At 35.8% G+C, this 23,067-nt stretch overlaps 1 protein-coding gene across 4 annotated transcripts in view; it reads right to left on the reverse strand.

The window, feature by feature from the left end:
• Positions 1–21,796, reverse strand: part of LOC138691604 (zinc finger protein 493-like) — a 34,408-nt gene extending 12,612 nt beyond the window's left edge. The window contains exons 1-5 of one of the 4 annotated variants that reach the window (XM_069813735.1): positions 21,608–21,796; positions 19,429–19,566; positions 17,388–17,525; positions 13,715–13,797; positions 5,017–9,331 (exon numbers count right to left, since the gene is read on the reverse strand). In XM_069813735.1, the coding sequence (XP_069669836.1) occupies positions 7,180–9,331; positions 13,715–13,797; positions 17,388–17,525; positions 19,429–19,566; positions 21,608–21,724 (2,628 nt within the window). In that variant the 5' untranslated portion in view covers positions 21,725–21,796 and the 3' untranslated portion in view covers positions 5,017–7,179. Of the gene's footprint in view, positions 1–1,349; positions 1,755–5,016; positions 9,332–13,714; positions 13,798–17,387; positions 17,526–19,428; positions 19,642–21,607 lie in introns of those variants that run through there. The other 3 variants (XM_069813736.1, XM_069813737.1, XM_069813738.1) reach the window with 3 other exon arrangements.
• Positions 21,797–23,067: the final 1,271 nt, after the last annotated feature.

The raw sequence follows: 23,067 nt of genomic DNA on the forward strand, positions 1-23,067 counted from the left end.
ACGTATCTCACGGCGAATATGCAAAGTTAACTGAGTATAGTTGTTTAATATTTCGGCGATTACTGCATATAATACACTACTGTGAATTATATTTACCTTATCTTCAACACTGTGTTAGATTAGCAGCAATATTTGCGTAGTTTAGTAAAAGAAACACTAAGACTTTGGATTACTCCCTAGTCAGCACATATTTTTTTGCTTGACTGTACTCGATGGCTAAAAATCCCTTGTGTATGAAGGGAAACTATGGAAAAACCACGATTGCCCGATTTTGTTCCACTGAACTATTCAGCAAAATTCTTTTCACAAGCCGCAAGTAAATGGGTACATAAGAGGCCATTCAGACGCTCAGGCAGGCGATATGGCCCAATGGGATGATCTTGCAATCTGCAATGTCGACGTTGATATTTACAACGAAACTGACATGATCGCCTTAATCTGGGTTCACAGACCTCAAGTTCCGTAACATCCCAAAATGTTCAGTAGGGCATCCTCTATTTGTTTTTTAATTCTTGCAATCTGTTACTGAATCACCCACTACACGGAGAACCCTAGTTTACAATTTGCTTTGATTTTCCTATCAATTTCGATCTGAAATATTAATTTAATTCTTGTGATTTTGCACAAAGTTTAGATTTTCGTAGGCCTACAATAACATTGATTTCTATACACTTTATCTTCGTAATCTATGCTGTATACATAGTTATTATATTTTGGTTTGACACCCTAAATCTTTATGAAGCAATTGCGATAATATGTGCACGTACACTTAGCCTAAAACGAAATTAATCATTTGAAACCGTAATTGTAAATTTTAGACAAAAATACAGAGAAAACAAAAGAAAATCGAGTCCATAAGTATAACAACACACTATTAAATACACTCCAGAAATGTGTAGCTTGGCAACATTTACAGTAACTGTAACAAGAAATGTCGTTTTCGAACTTGAAACATGAAACCAAGTAACAATTCAAGAATAGAGTTCTCTGCAACATGATGTAACTTGCAATAGTAAATATAGATGATATTTATTCTATATCTATCATTGAGTGAAAGGCACAAGTACTGTTGTAAAGAGGTAATGTCCTTAGTATCAAAATACAAGCAGTATATAGTATACGCAGTCCCGAAACTCAATACGTAGGAAATACGCAAACATTAGATTGACGCACACCACTAGGAACGCTAATATCGCCTCATTAGAGGCAATGGAAAATAGTACCGTTACAGTCTACTGTTTCTACCATCCTCAAAACTGAAGCATCGTGACTGTATATAGTACATTGTGATGTGTGATATAAGATAAATACTTGAAGAACAAACAGTGCATTTCTTGTGCTCCACTCACCTCAGGTTCACGTTTCAATACAGCGGACGAAATTGGCACGGGATCTTCCTCAAATTTCACCTCAGATGTGAGGGCGTGTCCCTGGCCCACATATTCCTTGGAGTAATAAGACATCATTTCGTAGGAATATGTTTGACAATACTCACGGTCGTTAAATTGTTTCCTGCACTACCTCCATGATGTTACACGGTCATGTCATGGTTTGCTGAATTCAGAGTATCTTCCAGATGGCCGTGAAGTGTGCACAGACACCATCGCGATTCATAAGGGCTGTGGTTTCATGTTTCTTCCTTCATTGATGTTATTTATTTTTAGTATTATCATGGTGGAAGAATACCACCATGTAGTAATATTAATTTTCTGCGAATATTGCTGATTAAAAGATTCACGACAGAAGATCCACCCTCCATTGTCAACGAATACTGCACACTTGTATCACTGCCAATGTCAATTACCTTGAAAATGCGTAGGTTTTTAGTGTGGAATAGTAGAAACCGGCTGTGATCAGTTTCGGAGCTGTATGACTACCCTTCCCAGCCTAATTACATATTCTTACTTGTATACCAAATCTGTTCTGCATGAATGAAGAACACCGCCATAGTTCCTAAATGTCCTGTAATTTGATGCAGAGAATAAAGATGATTTCAGTGACTATAGCCCTCTTGATAATTCACATTAAGTGACCAGCACTGACAGCAGAAGGCCGGCCTTCTCATGTACTTACTAGCTCCTATTATCCTTCTATTTAATTTATAGTCTGGAACTCAGTGGATGCGTTTGTGTTGAAGAGATTAGAAAGTTTTTTTTTTCAACTTCTTAAGGATATTCTGACATCATGAACGTTTCAGAGAAGAGTTTCATTATGTTATTATTAGAGCCTAATAAATTCAGTCTTCGAAAATAATTGTAGATATATAATATTTACTTCTTGCTTTTAATGAATGATCGTAGTTGATAAGGTCATGTGGGGCACATTGTGGGAACATCTGAACAATGCTGAGAACTGCTCCACAACATTAACTTTACAATACTGTGAAAAGCTAGGTATTTAAAGTTTAATATAACGAATTTATTGATGACATATTTCTTTCAGGGCATAAGATTGATCGGTCATACTGTATATGAGTGTATTTATATATATATATGTATAAAGAAAAGTTCAAGCATGAATTTTCGGTCCTGACCTTAGACTCATCTCGCTAGCATTATCACTTAGATCTTACTCAGACGCTAGATAACCATAACACTTAATAAAGCGTCATAAATTGACCAAGTAGAAAAAGAGAAACTAATTATCCAATGAAGTTATTCAGGAAGGAGCAAGGTCTGCCAGTAAAGAACAAGGAAAACGTATATATGAATGGGGTGTATAAACTTTTGAATGCTCTTTCATATTTAAGTATACAATTGTAGGGGTGCCATTAGAAATTTCGACGTGTCAGAGGCTGGGGGGTGGGGGTGAAATCTGAAATGCAATTAAGCCAGGTTTGTGACTTCCCCCTCAGTATCTAAATTGACGTTTTTTTTTGTTTAAATTGAATTCAATTTAAATAATTAGTTACTGAGACTGTCAAGTTTTGAAATTGAAGTCCTGTATGTAATTTCTGCAAATACAAAATTCTGAGATGTTTATTAAGCAGTGTCTTATATTTCTTTGTCATTTAACATTTAAAAAAAATGATTATAGTTTAAATAAAAACTATGAAACGTGCCTCCTTCCTTACACACTTAACCTCATCTCTCACATAATATTACACACCAAGCCTATAACTTGTAAATGTATGATTTTGAATTCCCAATTTTAGAAAAAGGGCTGTTTTGTGTTTGAAAACTTCACTCATTTCAGGGGACCTTGAAAGATTTGTAAATGATCTTCATCTCAACATTGATGTTGACAAGTTTCATGAATATTTTTGTACCTTTAAAATATCATTACCTACTGACTTACAGGCCAGCGAATAGGGATTATAAAGAATGGACACTGAGCGAATTTTCCTGTGTTTTGTGTCTCTGTGCGCCAGCGGCTAGTTCCACTTTCAAGCGCTTGAGGTAGTGTAATCGAGCATACGCTAAGATAATAATTGAGAATAGAATTAAGATACAGGATCCAAACATCGCCTACCTTATTGCATAAGCCAGTAACGCTTTGCTTGAAATAAATTCAAGTTAAGAGCTTTTCCTTATTTCTCAGTGACAAACTAGTTGTAATAATAATATTTTATATTTCAGATATCATAAATTATATTATAAAATAATATAATACATTATAAAATTAAGTATCGAATTCGTTTAATATTTGTATATAATATAATATAGGTATAAGGTTTTACTTCTCGTAAGAGTTTTGTTTTTCCATTTTCAGCGCTATCAAATCATTACATATTTTAATTGTTGTTGGGGGTCAACGTCTGAACTCTCATTATAAAGGAACTCTGGAGTCTAGACATTACAGTTAATGAGGATTTATTATTTTATGGATCCCATTTATTTTATTTGAGTACATAATGTACCTAGATGTATTAATTGTATGTGTTATATTTCCGCTGTGTCCACTGCTAGCTGGTGTGATGTCACCGCCAACTCTAGGGAGAAAGCAGAATCTGAGGCTCTAGCTGGCTTGAAGGTCATTGAAATCGGCCCGGCTACATCAAAGGTACCGACGCGAAGTGTCCATTCTTTATAATCCCTATTCGCTGTACAGGCTTTTAAGGAACCCGGAGATTCATTGCCGCCCTCACATAAGCCCGCCATCGGTCCTTATCCTTAGCAAGATTAATCCATTCTCTATCATCATATCCCACCTCCCTCAAATCAATTTTTATATTATCTTCCCATCTACGTCTCGGCCTCCCTCTTATTCGTTTGCTGTGGTGATGCCAGAGAATCAGTCCCATTCCGAGGCTTATTTGAAGGATTCGTAACAAGCTGTTTTATACGGTGATGGGTTGTTATCCCTTCGCCCAACCCACAAGGTGGAGGACCACCCCTCATCGGCTGTCCGCGACTGCTTATTCAATATATTCACAGCTACTCTCCATATCATTAAATGCAATAAATGAAAATGATTTGGAAAGAAACTTGTCGTCTTTATTTAATAAAAGCTTCAGATTAAAACTATGTAATATTTTATTCTTTCAAAACATAATTTATTTGATAATACGGGAACTGTTAAAATAAGGTTATATAAAAATTAAGATCAATTAATAATCGTCTAATTCAGGAATCAGTGGAAGTAAACGAGGGGTAATATGGAATAATTCGGCTGCATGAACATTCTCCACGTCCAAACAATTTGAAACTAATTGTTACAGGATTGAAAAATGTGCGAGAAATAAATAAATTAAAAAAAAGCTTTACAAAATAAAATGAAAACTATTACCACATCGATAGTAAGTTGATTGGTTTATTAAAAAAGAAATATTGTGCGAAACGTTTAACGACTTCCTACTAGGAAACTAGTAAATTCTGTCTAATGTAGAAGAGAATGCATTTAAGAATGATTGGTACGTCACATTGCCACATTTGAGTACAGTGGACGGTTTTCGTGTACATGAAAGAAGAAAATCGCAAGTTCGATGCTTGCCTAACATGACAAGACTTGCCAAACAAGATCACTTAATTGTATCAGCAAACTTTCATCCAGGAAGAGAAGGGCTGTCGAGAAATAAAGGATTATCTAAAGGATGACAATAAATCTTTTTGTAAAATCCCCATTCGATATTATTTCAAACATAAGATTTGTGACAAAATAATGGTTCACATATGAAATGTTTACTTCAAGTAATTAAGAACCTTTTATTATTTTAAGGAAGGTTGAATAAGTATAGGTTATTAATTGTTGTATGGAAGAGTTGAAGCAAATAATCTGTTTCCATATTCATATTCATTCATTTTATTCCTCATTATACCTAGTGCAGTATAGTTCACATAGCCCCTCATATTTCTTAGTCTTCTAGCGCAAAGCCTCATTGCACCCTCTTTGATATTTCATCACTTTTTCCACAGTCATAAAGAAGCAGTACAAATAAGATATAACACGATAAATACATACAATTATGGTTACTTAATTACTTCAATAAAATTTTGACAAGTATACCGCGTGGCTACAAAAATGTTTTATGATCCACAATAAATCATCACTGTTAACAACAATGTCCATAATTGAATATTTCGTTCTTTCATGAGAACAAACCAGTTAACATATACCAAGGTTCATTCATTCATTCAGTGTTCTGCACAAGGACAGGTGTTTCACTGCAAACCCAGCTTTCCCCAATATTTCTCATTTACTGCCTTCCTCTTCGTCTCCTAATATGATCCATAGATCTTAATGTCGTCTATTATTTAATACCTTCTCCTGCCCCGAACTCTTCTCCCATTCACTTCCTTCCAGGTCATGATTCAATATGTACTTTCTTCTTAGCTAGTAACACAACAAAATCCTTTTCCTCTTTCTGATCAGTTTCAGCATCATTATTTCCTCACCCACTCTTTCCAACACAGCTTCATTTCTTCTTATTCTGTTTGCCCACATCACAAATTCCGTCCTTCTCTATATATACATATCAAATTCATTTATTCGCTTCTCTTCAATTCGTCGTAATGTCCATGTTCCTGCCCCATACAACGTCACACTCCATACAAAACATATCACTAGTCCCTTGCTTAGTTCTATTTTTATGAGGTCTGTAGAAGATGGTCCCTTTTCCATCAAAAGTTTCCTTTGCCATTGCTATTCTTCTTTCCACTTCCTGGCAGCAGGTCATGTTACTACTTACAGTACAGGTACACCCAAAGTATTTGAAGCTCTCCACATGTCTTACAGTGTCATTCAGTAATCGGAGGTTTACTTTCCTTATTTTTCTCCTATGACCAGGGTCCTCGTCTTATTTCTATTTATCCTCATCCCATAATACTGCTAACAGCTGTCATTTAGCTCCATTAGCATATCCAAGAGCATCGTTTCCTCTTCTGCTAACAACGCCATATCATCAGCAAATCGCATGCACTTTATTCTTCTTCCTCATATTATCACTCTCATCATGTTCTGAAATCGGTTCCTCAAACCCAGATTAAACTTCTTCAAAATTTATGACACAGAATCTTTTAAGAATTCTATTGTAATCGTAATTTGGTCAGATATACTCTGAGTTAATTAGACACGATGGATGAAGAGGATATTCTCTTACAGCCTCCTAACTACAAGATATACGACGAGGAAATAGTTTTACGAGAGCAATAGGGTGATTGTTTGTCGTTAATTGCGAATGCTCAATTTTCAATATACGTAAATTAACAACATTTTCGTTCTTGTTCAAGTTTTCATTCCCGGTTTATTGTTGATGATGAATAAAGATTTTAGTTTACAGGAGTGGGCAAAATACGTTCCACAGACATCACATTATTAAATCTTTTCGTCCGTATGTATGGAACATAGTTAAAATAGTCTTAGAAATAAACACCTTTCAGAGATGTCAGACTTGAAAGGATTCTCGCCTATAAGTGTTAAAGCCTATTAGCCTTCACATTTATTCATAAACCACCCTACATCGTAAAATCCTCATCACTAACGTCACACTTGAGAAGATTCTGGCCTGTGTGTAACCGTTCATAGTTTCTTAAGATACCCAAACCCAGGAAATATTTCGAACAAAGATTGCATTTAAAAGGTTTCTCGCCTCTGTGGCGGAGCAGATGGCTATTTAGGTTATTGGCCATAGACAACTCTTACGACGAACTTTACATTTAAAAAGTTTTTCGCCAGTGTGCATGCGCTCATGAACATTTAAGTAATACAAATTCGAGTAACACTTCCCACAAACATAATTTTTCAAAGGTTTCTCGGCTGTGAGTGCAGACGTTCATGGACTTTCAGGTGACCCGACTGAGAGAAGCATTTACCACAAACAGCACATTTGAAAGGTTTCTCGCCAGAGTGCACACGTTTATGTATTTTCAGATGACTCAAACTCGACAAAGACTTACAACAAACATCACATTTGAAAGGTTTCTCGGCTGTGTGCACACGTTTATGGGCTTTTAGGTAACCCGACCGAGAGAAGTATTTACCACAAACATCACATTTGAAAGATTTCTCGGTTGTGTGCAAACGTTGATGATTTTTTAAGGTAGCCGGCTGTGAGAGGAATTTACCACAAATATTACATTTGAAAAGTTTCTCTTCTGTGTGCAGATATTGATGCATTTTTAGGTTATACGACCGAGAAAAGCCTTTACCACAAACATCACATATGAAAGGTTTCTCGCCAGAGTGCAGAACTTCGTGGAGTTTCAGCGTACTCGATTGAGTGAAGCATTTACCACAAACATCACATTTGAAAGGTTTGTCGCCTGTGTGCACATGTTCATGTTTCTTTAGAGAATTCAAATAAGAGTAAGACTTATCACACTTGAAACGTTTCTCGACTGCGTGCGCGCGTTCATGGGCATTTAGGTAATCCGGCCGAGAGAAGCATTTACCACAAACATCACATTTGAAAGGTTTCAAACCAGAATGCAGAAGTATGTGGCCTCTCAATGTAGAGAACTCGGCAAAACTCTTACCACAAACATCACATTTAAAAGGTTTGCCGCCAGTGTGGAGCCGTTCATGGTAACGTAAACGACGCGCCAGGGTGTAACATTTACCACAAACATCACATTTGAAAGGTCTCCTGCCAGTGTGCAGAAGTTCATGGTATTTTAGGCTACCCGAGTGAGAGAAGCATTTACCACAAATATCACACTTAAAAGGTTTCTCGCCTGTGTGCTCACTTTCATGGTTTTTAAGGGTACGCGAATGAGCGAAGCATTTACCACAAGTATCACATTTAAAAGGTCTCTCCCCAGTGTGGATACGTTCATGGACTTTCAGGTGACTCGACTCAGAGAAACCTTTACCACAAACATCACAGTTAAAAGGTTTCTCGCCAGTGTGCGAACGTTTATGACGTTGTAAGTATGGCAACAAAGAGAAACACTTACCACAAACATCACATTTGAAAGGATTCACGCCACTATGCAGAAGTATATGGGCATTCAGCTTACCCAACTCCGGGAAACATTTACCACAAACATCACATTTGAAAGGTCTCCTGCCAGTGTGCAGAATTTTATGGCTTTTTAGGCTGCGCAAGTAAGAGAAGGATTTACCACAAACATCACATTTAAAAGGTTTCTCGCCAGTGTGGAGACTTTCATGGACTTTTAGGCTACTCGACAGAGAAAAGCATTTACCACAAACATCACAGTTAAAAGGTTTCTCGGCACTGTGCGTGAGTTTATGTCGTTTTAAGACACGCAACAAAGAGAAACATTTACCACAAACATCACATTTGAAAGGATTCACGCCACTATGCAGAAGTATATGGGCATTCAGCTTACCCAACTCCGGGAAACATTTACCACAAACATCACATTTGAAAGGTCTCGTGCCAGTGTGCAGAAGTTCATGGCTTTTTAGGCTACGCGAGTAAGAGAAGGATTTACCACAAATATCACATTTAAAAGGTTTCTCGCCAGTGTGGAGACTTTCATGGACTTTTAGGCTACTTGACAGAGAAAAGCATTTACCACAAACATCACAGTTAAAAGGTTTCTCGGCAGTGTGCGTGCGTTTATGACGTTTTAAGACACGCAACAAAGAGAAACACTTACCACAATGATCACATTTGAAAGGTTTCACGCCACTATGCACAAGTATATGGGTTTTCAGCTTACCCAACTGAGGGAAACATTTACCACAAACATCACATTTGAAAGGTTTCCTTCTTACGTCCTTGGACTTGTGACAGTTCAGTTTTCCCCCAGTTGACAAACATACTTTAGGAAGTCGTAATTCCAACTGCGTCTCACCTTCACGACTCCGCAAAGCTTTTCCCAAGGAAAATGAATTCTTCAGAGTGTCACACACAGTCTTATTCTCTTCATTTGGAAGACTGCCCAAATCTGTTGATACATTTCTGTCATTCGTAGCTGCAATCCTGAAGCAAATATACAATCAGCCTGTAAAATAGTCGCAGCAAAGACACATTCAATTTATCGATTATTAAAATAAAACAAACCTATTTTCATCAGGAGGTACAAAATGATTAGAGATACAAGCTTGTAATTAATTTATGAGTAATGTAGCATATGTTTCAACAATTGGGACTTCACCTGTACAATGATTTTTATAAGAGTTACAAACCATTAGTCAACTCTTCGCTACCTTTTACCTTTTATTTTTAATAAACCTCTCTGTCCTTAACCAACTGCCTTTGCCTAGCTTTTTTCGACACGAGCGAACTATTTTACGTGATTGTTTCGAAATTCGGGATTGCAAATATGCTATAACGTTTGCTATCTCTTATTTTTATGATATATAAGACCTTTGTAATTCGTTAATTTTGTGACTTTAAAATAGGAAATCTTGCAGTGGAACATTACTGATTCCATTTCATAGTAGCCTAATCATGAGAAAATCTGTATTGGAATTATCTCTAACTTGATGTTTGTTGTTCTGCGAACACTGAACTGATGACAATGTTTTAATGTTCTGCAACATTGTAATTTACAAATGTAAAAGAATATAGGCTTACTAAATATAAGTTTTCCCTCCACTTAATGATACGAAAAATCCGAGCCTAGTAGATCTGGGTTGGACGTGCGAGGATCCGCATCTGGAGGGATGGGTTCGACGTGCAGGGAACTGCATTTGGAAGGCTTGGGTTCGATGTGTTGTGAACAGTATCTGGAAGGTTGCGGTTCGACGTACATTGAACTTGAGTGAACTTGAAGTACTAGGCAAGGCGAACGAACTGTGAACCGAAAACTGTCAGTTTTGTTCTGGACATAGTGCACATTAGGAGTACATTGTTGTTCTCAATGATACACGTGTATTGTCATTGTCGTCGTGAGGAGTGCAATACGACTATTGAGTTGCTGTGTTGAGTGGAGTACCCATTGTTTTAGGGTAAATTATTAAGCATAGTTATGCTTGCCTTGTGATATAATACTGCCAAACACCTGTAGGCCTTCATAAACAGAGTTAACACTCGTATTTGTTTCACTTCCTAAAGTAACGAGAAAGTCATCGGATATAAATTAACAAAAACAAATATATAAACAAAAAAGTCGGTGTATTTAGTAATAATGCCATTCAATTATATATGTGGTATAGAACTACATCAAGGGTGCTACCTACAAACACTTGGACAAAATTGCAAAATTATTTCTTCACCATTTCGTCCAGTGTGCGGTCTTTGGGCAGCAGTACATCGGAAACATTAACAGCGATGTCCAGCACACTCCTCCAAACAAGCAACGTCATCAGTTTCTCTTATGTGCTTACTTCAATTTTGTTCCAGGACACCACGTGTTCAAGCCTTACCTCCCCTGATATCCCTCTCCTACCTGCAGACTTATGCTAGACGTCATAGGGAAGTACAAATTTAATGCAATGCATCACTCGACCTCATGCTTAAGAGCAAAGAGCATTGAAGGCTTCATCACAATATCCTCAATTATATCCATGTTCGGCAGTACGTATAAATGTATCCAGTTCTTCCCTTTCATGAAACTTATCAAATCTAATCTAATGACTCAACTGGCAGACAATAATTTGCGATCAGTTTTATGGACTGCTCCTGCTAACGTAATATTACTGACATAGAGAATGTTATATATACAAATAAACTTTTAACAGACGTGTGGAGCAGGGGCTTCAAGTGAGAAATTTAAATCTTGTAAAACAAGAAAATGTTTTTCGAGATTATAAGCAGGGTAAGTCACACACTGCAATTGCAAACAAATAAGCAATCTAATAAAAGCTTAGGATATAACTACTTTTTTTTGTTGTTATTCAGTTTGTGCATGTATTTACGTGCCAGTATACGGTTCTTTCTTTTCGTTTAGAAGAATATGGTATATTATTTAACGTGACATACCGCTAATTAATAAGCAAACAGTCATAAACCTTTAAATATATCAGAAATAATCCAATTTTTAAATAATGCCTATGGGCTATTCCATATGAAATCGATCAGTAAGAAACCTCGGATTTTTTATAGTCTAATTTTATCCCTACTTATACAAGGTGCTGAGGGGAGTGCATTTTCAAAAATATACTATCGAAAGTCTAACGGGTTCCGCATTATTGAGCGACAAATTTAGCGTATTTTGTAGAAACAAGTCTTTTTCAGCGCTCTGAACTCTGGAATAATTTACTGCAGAACATTGAACGAGAGCTTATTTTGAAACTGACATTCGGTAGGCTATGTTAAGAAGTAATCTTTATTTTTTTTGTACACAGAGAGACAGATAATCTGATTTTACTAGCTTTTAGGCTTTTTGGCGATTTGTATGAAGTAAAAAAATATTGAGAAAAAAATCTTGCATTATTTAGAGGGATTCGGCATTGTTTGCTTAGTGGTACGACAATAAGTTTCGAGGGTATTAAATAGATTATTTTCACACGCCTAGACTTGATCAGCGCAGTATCGCACGCACTGGCCGAGAGCTGAAGATAAGCGAGCGTTGCGCGTCATTTTACTCCTATGTTTTTGAAAACCTGTGATAAAGCTAGCACAGCCATGACTGCTAGACGACACATCACGTGTTTTCTCCTGGCCTTGCTTCTCTCGGCTAGCTCCCGTCTAATAGTCAGCTGGCTAGTTCACGTGTGCACTATTTATTTTCTCTATTTGATATTTTCAATACTTTCTTATCAACATACCATCAGTAAAAAAAAAATATGTCTTTATTTGTGGTTTCAAAGTCGATCAGGTTGGCAAGTTGGTATAGCGCTGGCCTTCTAAGCCCAAGGTTGCGGGTTCGATCCCGGGCCAGGTCGATGGCATTTAAGTGTGCTTAAATGCGACAGGCTCATGTCAGTAGATTTACTGGCATGTAAAAGAACTCCTGCGGGACAAAATTCCGGCACATCCGGCGACGCTGATATAACCTCTGCAGTTGCGAGCGTCGTTAAATAAAACAACATTTTTTTTGTACTTTCAAAGCGGAATCTAACTATATATTTTTAAAATATTTTTTCCTAGCGAAAGACGTCTTAATGAGGAAAAATTTAAAATTCTCCGTTTCCATAAAAAGTAAGAAAATCTGTTTATATGTCAATATAAAGTTTAATTTCTCAGCATCAAAGTAGACCATGATTTTGATCATTGAGTGAAATGGTTTCGGGCTACAACAGTTTGAACTTTATAATTTTATGAAAATACGATAAATTTAAATATTTTAAATTTAATCACTATGAAGTTCTGATGCCTCAAACTTTGCACAAGGCATTGTATCACAGTTCTCTACGTACAAAAAAATTTTCATTGTATTTAGAAATTGTAACGTCAATTTTCTGTATATTTCGGTCGATTTGAGATGGAATAATTCTTATACCTTATTTCTTTGTCTTTTGTAGAAGTTGTCACATAAATTCATTACACTTAATTTACTCCTGATTATTACTGTGCATTAATAACATTAATTGTTACATTTATATGATTGTGATTTCCACTACATCTACAACACCTTACTAACAGTAACACGTTCTACATTCCTGCCTGAACACCGAGTAGTCATACAGTTATATGCAGTCTTTTACACAGAATCACCCGGCCATCCCATAACCATAACCTCAAAATCATAAGTTGCTATGCTGATTTCGTAGTCAGCTCTGTTCTAAACTCACAAAATGTGAGAAATATTGGACAGTAATAGAGTTAACGACTTTATTGCTAAGAACTCTGCATTAGTTAATAACAACACCAACATGTTTTGTGTCTGAGTGGGATAGTAGAGCTAGGTTTATGCAGTGGAAGAAGAATCAGTGGCTAAACATAAAGAAATCCAACCCCTAATGAAACATTGATCATGAATCCTTGTATGTATTATTGTAGTTGTAATTTTGGTGGTGTGAAGTGAAAGACTGTTGCCCTTAACCACACCAGAATGCATGAACAAATGAACGAACGAAGAAACAGAGAAATAAATAAACGAAAAATTAAATAAAATAGGCAAATTAATGCTACACAGTGACTGTAAAGGTTATGAGCAAAGAAAAACACCTGGAATGGACTCAAAATGGTAGTTCAATATTTCCCTGGGCTGCAATTTGAGTGTCAAGGCCCACTTCTTGCATTATCATCTATATAATTTTCCTAAAAATCTACGGTCTTTTAGTGAACAACATGAAGAAACGTTTTAGCAGTACTTATGGAAACCAGATACCAAGGGAAGCGGATGTGAATGTGATCACTGATTATTGCTGGATGACTCAGACAGACAGTTCATCTGAAAATGCTTCTAGACAGTCAAGAAAACAGAAACTTCAAACACAATGACCCTCTACTTGAAGATTCGCACACCACACTTACCTTTCGGCGAAAACCTCGTTGTCCTCTGCCGTTACTGCCATCTTTGGCTCCTCAATCACTGTGTGCATGTCTCTTTGTTCTTCCTAAAAATACAGAGCAAATAAAAAAAGAAAGATGGCACTATTTACATCAACAAAAGCGCATCAAGTTTAGATTCCACAGAACTCCTTTCAAGTATTATTAGGCCTACCAGAGTTTTAGCTAAAAGAAGCCAATTCTTGGAGCACATTTTTCACGGGATAATTCTTTTCCTTATACAACAGCGTTTTCCACCCTTTTTCAGCATGTGGCACAATAAAAGTGTAATTATTTAAAATCCTGCGGCACTCTAAAGGTGTTTTTTTTTCCAAGCAGGAAGGGAATTTTGAGGGTTTTAAGACAGAATGGTTGCTACAAAATACAAATAATGCAGATAAATGTATATGCATTAGTATATTAAATAAAATAGTTCTAATTTTATATTGATTATTTCTCAGTCAACATATCGGGCAATAAATGGTGAAAAGGCACATGGTACAAAAAAAATTAGAGAAGAGAAACAAAACACATATTATTCACAAATTGAACTAACACAATTTATGTAGCTTTAATGAATTTAAATACTATTATAATCACAATCATGCCATGGTATGAAAGAAAAATTTCACAACCTAGAGCGGGATACGAACCTGCGACTTCCTGTACTCCGGTCAGGCGCTCTACCAACTGAGCTCTCGAGTTCGTCTCACGTCAAAGTCTTGGAATTATCCTTTCACACTGGCGACTCTGTTGTAGAGTACTGTCCATAGCGACTGATCTAGTCAGCACTGCCTATGGGTGTGAAGAAACTTTACAAAGTCAATAAGTCGCAGGTTCGTATCACGCTCGAGGTTGTGAAATTTATCTTTCATACCATGGCATGATTGTGACTATAAGAGTATTTAAATTCATTAATATGTCACATCAACGGACGTATATACGTCACCCAACATCGTAAGATGAAGATTATGTAGTTTTATTTAAAGTTTATGATAGAAATGCAAAATTTAATTATTCCATTGCAATAATGTGTGATAATTATGCCTCTTTTTTATTGTGTTATTTAATAAATTAAAAAAACATACAATATCATCACATTGTTGCTAAGTATTTAATGTGCGAAACATTTTCTTTCATAAAGAGAAATAAAATTTTAATATAAATTAAATTAAATTAATTTATATTCTAATTTTACTGATCTGTCTACCCTAAAAGCGCGTCAGACATTCTTTTTTCTGCTGCTCGTACACCTACGCTGTGTTTATTGAAGGCTGACTGAGACGGATTCGGCATTCTGCAGTATGAGTGGATCATTAGAGTGTGCCATGGCAGACTGGTGGAAAATGTCTGTTGTAGAATAAGCATTTAACTATTGTATAGCCCTAATAGCAGAAATTATCTATGAACGAACAATTTGATTTATAGTGACGAATATGGTAGATTATTTAAGTGCTTTATTTTACGACACTGTCAACTGTAATGGTTCTCTAATGTCTGACCGAAATACAGGTGACAAAGGCAGCGAAATGAGTACAAGGTCCAGTACCGAAAGTTTGCCAGCATTTGTTCTCAATAACTGTTTAAGAATAAAACAAGAAAAATTTCAACCAGTTAATTCTTACATTAGCAGGTACCTATATAATGGCCTGATTCAGTTTGCTTTTGATAACACTTTTGTGCTCATAATACCAGACGTTAAAAATCGTATTCTATTGACTATTACACTACGTCACACTTACTTTTGATCAAATAAACCGGTACGAAAGGATGTCTTTCAACCAATCATGGCTGGTTATCGCATAATTTTATCGCGTCCCTAGCATTTGTTTAATTTTACCGCGTCCCTAGCGTTCGTTTCTTTTTATCACTACCCTAGCATTTGTTTCTTTCTTTGCCAACATTTCAAAGTGCACTGGTCTGGACGTCAAAAAACAGAAAATTACAAACCACTGCAGTCGATGCACAGCACTTTGAAATACGACTCGCATTGGCATTCAAGAACAAGAATTAATAATAATCACTGGTCATACATATAGAGCACCATTCGGAAATCCTGAATAAGTTGAGGGATACACCATGTACATCAACGAGTTCACTTCTTTAATGCACACGTCCAATATAACATCAACTGAACCACCAACCACTAAAACATTCAAATTTGAACTTTGTACTTTCAATAACTGTTTCTTTTAAATTATTCATGTTTACTTTTTATTTCATCATCGTTAATTAAAACGCTTCTTGTTTATTTCATCATCAATAATTAAAACTTTTCTAACACTTGTTTATATTATTTAGGTTATGTTTGTTATAGCTTCTGCTACATGATATAATGGATAGTCACGTATCAGAGATTGTTTAAAACTAAGATTTATTGAAAATCATCTGTCAAGTAACATTGTTTACTGGGACCCGGATGACTGAAGTGGGATGCAAATGTTTTAATAAAAATGAAACTAATCAACAAAGCCTTCTTGACTAGTAACCAACAAGTTGGATCCTAGTATTTAACTCGTTGCTAGTAACCGTCCATAGACTTCAATGAAGATTCCATATTTGGCACAACTGATAACAAGAAAACATAATTACAAAACACTGCCGCCATCTAGTGTAATGTTGAGATGGTACAATAATACAATTTGAAGACACTTGTATTTTCGTAAGGAAATTAATATTTTATTGTCTTGGAGTACTTTGTTATTATTCTAATGTTTATTTATTTTCTTCTAATCGTGTAATATTCAATTAAATCCCACTCGAGTTTTGATTTTCCTCTAGATAAATCAAAATCTCTAGTGAGATTACTGTTGATAATTAAATGTTGCGCATATGTGAATAACAACGTTAATACTGTCTAATTTATACCAGTTTAGCTCCATAATTTCTGCCAGGCAATATCACGTACTATGAAATTATACTAAAGCTCCAATATACAAAGATTCCTTTGCTGTGACCACAATGATCATTACACCACATCGTAGAGATAAAATTGGTTGCAAAATTCGTTCGACGATTTCGTGAACTTGATAACTTGATAAGAGTAAAAGAAATAAACAGTAGTTTCATACATGCCCTGCCTGCACAGATATATCAGAACATTTTGTTAAATTTGCACTGTACTCAAAATAAGCTACATAATTTATTTTTAACATACAAAATATATTTTCTTTACAGATAACATAATGTTCTAAAAAGATGCATTGCAAATACGTAAATACTTGGAAACACAGGTTGAACAACAAATGAAGATCAGTGATAATGTTTGCAAATACATCTAAAGCAAAATCTATTATTTGGAAATAGTAAAAGGTATTGAGAATTTAGAAAAAGACACAGAAAAGACAAAAAGAAGTCGGGGCCTTAAGAATAACATTCTTTTCAAACGCACTGTGGGAATGTGTAACTTTGTAACAATTAAGAGTATAACAACCTTTTCCGCTTTTATAATTAAAACACAAAACGTGATAACAGTTCAATATCAGTTCTCTGAAACATGACATGACTTGTAATAGTAAATAGTGCTAAGTGTTTTTGTCTCCATCATACAGTGAAAGGCACTGCAAGTACTCTTGTAAAGAGGCAGTGTCCGTTACAATCTAAATACAATTTAAAACTCGAAAAAGGGCACACAGTGCATTCCTTGCGCTCCACTCACCTCTGGTTCTCGTTTGACCCCAGGGAACGAAATTGGCACCGGATCTTCCTCAAATTTTACCTCTGATCTCAGATCAGAGCTCTGGTTCACATATTCCTCTTTTATGCCAGTCACATGATGATAAAAGACATTCCGTTCCTGCAGTACAAAGAGAGTCTTAAATGAGCAATTTATTACAGGGTATTAGAAGACGACTTCTAACGTTACAAGTGCCCTTTATATATCCGCATATAACGACTTGACATGATGAATAGGGCTAGGATTCATATGCATATGCAAATATTTGATGAAAAACCAATTTTTAGACATGTTATGAACGTCTGGCATAATACGAAAAGATAATTGTGCATATTTCAGCCATTCCTGTATATAATATACAGGGACATCATTTTATTTTTACTAACATTTCTAATATTTACCTGGCTATGCCTTTGGATCAATGATTGAAAACCGGAAACACCGTTTGCTACCCCCTTCTACGACTGGAGTTCGATGATACTGATGTAATATATAAACAAATCACTCTACTAGGAATAGGAGGGAAGAGAAGTAGTTCATCGATTTACGTAAACTAGGAAATATCACGGTTTTGGGTCTGATAATTTTCATTAGGTTTTTGTTTAATCAAAATACAGTACAGTATTAACAATAAGTGATTTTACTCACGAACTGAGGTGTCCATGTGGACGTATTCATTATGCAGTGTATATTGTACTGTCTACAGCACATTAGCGTACACTATAGAGAATGAAGTTAAATTGAAAAATAATCATAATATGGATATGTAAACACATTTTTCAAAATGGTGGCCGTTCATTTCGATACAGGATTCAGTTCTAATGTGTGTAATTCCAATTACCAGTTTCATCCTTCGTACTAGCAACTCATGTTGAAATAATTCTGTACCTACTCTGTAAAAGAATACCTTACGTGCTGTAAATTCAATCTTCACTTCTGCTCGATCCGAAAAGATAAAATTACTCAGACATGCTCTCTACTGTCCGTCCAAGTAGTTATGTCGAAGGATCGTAGAAAGAGGGGAAATCACGTGGCAGTTAATTACTTAATGAGGCCCTTTTATTTAAGTTATTTTAAACAGTTGTATGGGTATAATATTACTTAGACGTCCAATTCCTAACAGAAATTAATGTTCTCAGAAATGAGCTAAGACAGCCCAGCCACTAGCCTTTACAGAGAGGCGAATAGAAGCAGGTGGGGGAAACCGGGATAAGATGTAGGCAAATGGACGACATAACCTGTGCGAAAATGATTCAATATTGAAAGATCTTTCGTCACTGGAAAACGCGAACATATTTTTGGAACGTACTGTTTACTATGACCGTAAGGCTACTATGACTGTACATGCGGTCTTGGATCTATGTGGAGGACGGTTGAACTTCATGAGTAGAAGGTGTGGGAGTGAAGTACATTCAAAAACTCAGGTGCAATAAAAATTGAAGTAAAAATAAAATGATGTCCCTGTACTATTGTGTATATATTGTAGCATATGTTCAAGACTGTGTTGGACTAAACCCAAAATTTAAGTTGTTTTCAAAAAAAAAAAAATAATAAGACTCTGGATTAATTGTTGGCATAGATGTCCGCGGACGGTGCACATGGTGTGTGGAGAAATTCCTGGGCTTATACCGCGTTGTCTTGGTGCTAGTGGCTGACGTTTCAACCACTGTGTCGTTTGTGGTCATTTTCAGAGCTATGGAATAAGGTAATAATGTGCGAGCTTGTATATATATATATATATATATATATATATATATATATATATATATATAGGAGCCTCAATGGAAGAGGACTTCCAATGATAGGCCGTAGGTTCAAATAGACTTTTTTTCATCAGAATGATTCCAGAAATCAAGTCCTAGAGTACTGCCCAACCTCTGTGAATCACTCTGTATATATGAGATTTTATTGCCAAATCACAGAATGAAAAACGCTGCAGGTAAAATAGACAACTTACATAACAATCAAAACAAAACAAACATTAGAAGAAGAAGACACAGTGCATCCTTTGTTCTCCACTCACCTCAGGTTCATGTTTCACCATAGGAAACGAAATTGGCACCGGATCTTCCACAAATTGTATCTCAGTTGTGAGATCTTGGCTCTTGTCCTCATATTCCTCCTTCATACCAGTCACATGCTGAACCGAAAAATTCAGTTCCTGCAGTACAAAGAGAGTGTTCCAAGACGACTTCTAACTTTACAAGTTGCTCTCTATGTGTCTGTATGTCACAGCCTGATCAAAATGGACAGTTTGCGCTTCACATTACGATGAATAAGGACAGGAATCATATGTATACCCATATGTTCATGCAAAAACATTTGTTATACTTGTTATTAACGTCTCTGGTGATGAATATGCAAAGTTAACTCTGCACACTTGTTTAATATTTGGGCCATTACTGCATATAATACACTACTGTGCATTATACTTAGCATATCTTCAACACTGTGGTAGATTAGCAACAATATTTGCGTAGTTTAGTAAAAGAAACAATTAGAGTCTGGATTATTCCCTAGTCAGCACGTAATATTTTTTGCTTGACTGTAATCGATGGCTAAAAAACCCTTGTGTATGAAGGGAAACTGTGGAAAAAACACGACTGCCCGATTTTGTTCTATTGAACTACTCAGCAAAATTATTTTCACAAGCTGCAAGTAAATGGGTACTTAAGGGGAGAGGACGATATTTTTTGGTGTAAAATGAGTAGATCAAAAAAAAAAAATCTTTAGAATACTCTGTGATAAGTGTGGAATAGATTGCTTAACATTTTGTGAGTGTTTGTGCCCTTACCGTATGTTGAGACGCTATTTTTAAACTTCCTGCGCTATGGATTTTTAAATCAGACGCCCCCTTTTATCTTTATTTCCGGTTACTTCATTTTTTGCTACATTGCCAGACAAAAATGGATATAATTTCTGAACTATTGAAGATATATGCATGAAATTTCGAACACCAATTCTTTAGACCATTAGAAATATTTTCTCTGTAACAGAATTTTGTTAACTGTTTTCATTTTAAAAATATGTCCGTTTGTTTGCAAAAAAGAAATAAAAAATTATTATTAAATTTTAATTGTTTATTTTCCAAATGTAGGGACTAATATCAAAATTCTGTTACGGACAGTTTGTAGAGCATGCTTTTACAAGCACATTGCAAAAACCTGTTTGAATCTATCTTTACGAACGGTTTAGATATATCGGTTTTAGTAAAATTCTGCAATGGATATATATTTTTTTTCAAATCTGGCCCCCCCATTTTTTTTTTTAATTTAAATTTGGTTGTGTTGCCACAGCTATGAGGTCTCCACATACAAAAGATTAATATTTTACACCAAATGGAAAAAAAGTTTTAAAAATTACCATCCTCTCCCCTTAAGTGGCCAATCAGACGCTCAGGTAGGCGATATGGCCCAATTAGATGATCTTGCAATCTGCAATGCCGACCCTGATATTTACAGCGAAACTGACATGATCGCCTAAATCTGGGTTCACAGACCGTAAGTTCCATAATATTTCCAAAAATGTTCAGTAGGGCATCCTCTATTTGATGTTCAATTCTTGCAATCTGTTACTGAATCACCCACTACACGGAGACACCCTAGTTTACAACTAGCTTTTATTTTCCTAACAATTTCGATCTGGAATATTAATTTTGTTCTTGTGTTTTGGACAAAGTTCAGCTTTTCGTACAATAACATTGATTTCTATACACTTGATCTTCGTAATCTATGCTGTATGCATAGTTGTTATATTTTGGTTTGACACCCTAAATCTTTATGAAGCAATTGCGATATTATCTGCACATACACCTAGCCTAAAACGAAATTAATAATTTGAAACCGTACCGTAATTGGGTATTTTAGGCAAAAATACAGAGAAAACAAAAGAAAATCGAGTTCCTAAGTATAACAACTCATTAATTAATACATTGCATAAATGTGTAGCTTTGCAACATTAACATTCACTGTAACAAGAAATTTCGTTTTCAAACTTGAAACATGAAACCAAGTAGCAATTAAACAATAGACTTCTCTGCAACATGACATAACTTGCAATAGTAAATATTGATGATACTTATTCTACCTCTATCATAGAGTGCAAGGCACTACGAGTACTGTTGTAAAGAGGTAATGTCCTTAAAATCAAAATATAAGATAAATACTTGAAGAACAACAGTGCATTCCTTGTGGTCCACTCACCTCAGGTTCACGTTTCAATACAGCGGACAATATTGGCACGGGATCTTCCTCAGATTTCACCTCTGATGTGAGGGCATGTCCCTGGCCCACATATTCCTTGGAGTAGTGAGACATCATTTCTTAGGACTATGTATGACTATACTGACGATCGTTAAATTGTTTCCTGCACTACCTCCATGATGTTACACGGTCAGGTCAGGGCCTGCTGAATCCTTAACAAAGTTCTTCCAGATGGCCGTGAGGTGATGGGGGAGACAGACAAGTTCGCTATTAATAAGGCTGTAGTTTCTTGTTTCATCCTTCATTGATGTTATTTATTTTTAGTATTATCAGTTTTCTGCAAATATTGCTGATTAAACGTTTCACGATAGAACATCCACCCTCCACTGTAAAGGAATACTGCACACTTGTATCACTGCCAATGTCAATTACCTTGAAAATGCGTAGGCTTTTTAGTGTGGAATAGTAGAAACCGGATGTGATCAGTTTCGGAGTTGTATGACTACCCGACTCGCCCAAATTACATATTCTTACTTCTATACCAAATCTGTCCTGCGTGAATGAAGAACACCGCCATATTTCTTGAATGTCCTGTAATTTGACGCAGAGAATAAAGATGATTTCAGTGTCGCCAACACCTCTCACATAATAGTAGGGGCGAAGGGGACCATTAGAACAGATTGAATTTATCATCTCAACACATAATTCTCATTAAGTGGCCAATACAGACAGCAGATGACAGGCCTTCTCATGTACTGGCTGCTATTATCCTTCCATTTAATTTATGGCTTTAAACTCAGTGGATGCATTTCTGTTGAAATTAGAAAGTTTTTTTTGTTCCAACTTTTTAAGGATATTCTGACATCATCAACGTTTCTGAAAGAGTTGCATTATGTTCTATTAGAGCCTAATAAATTCAGATTTCGAAAATAATTGTAGATACCTAATACTTACTTCTTGGTTTTAATGAATGGTCGTAGTTGATAATGGAATATGGAGCACATTGGGGCAACATTTGAACAATGTAAAGAACTGTTCCACAACATTAACTTAACAATACTGTGAAAAGCTCTTTAAAGTGTAATACAACGAATTTATTGACGATATATTTTTTTTGGGGCATAAAATAGATCGGACATATATATATATATATATATATATATATATAATATAGAAAAGAACAAGCGTGAAGTGTCGGTCCTGGACCCTGGATTTATCTCGCTAGCATTATCACTTTGATCTTCTCAGATGCTAGATAACCATAACACTTGATAAAGCGTCAAGAAATTGAACAAGTAGAAAAAGCTTGAATTATTCAATGAAGTTATTCAGAAAGGAGCAAGGTCTGCCAGTGAAGGAAACGGAATACCTATAAAGGAATGGGATGTATAAACAATTGAATGCTCTTTCATATGTAAGTATACAATTATAGGGGTGCAATTTGAAATTTCAAGGTGTCA

The sequence above is a fragment of the Periplaneta americana genome, chromosome 16 (assembly GCF_040183065.1).
Source record: "Periplaneta americana isolate PAMFEO1 chromosome 16, P.americana_PAMFEO1_priV1, whole genome shotgun sequence".
NCBI lineage: Eukaryota > Metazoa > Arthropoda > Insecta > Blattodea > Blattidae > Periplaneta > Periplaneta americana.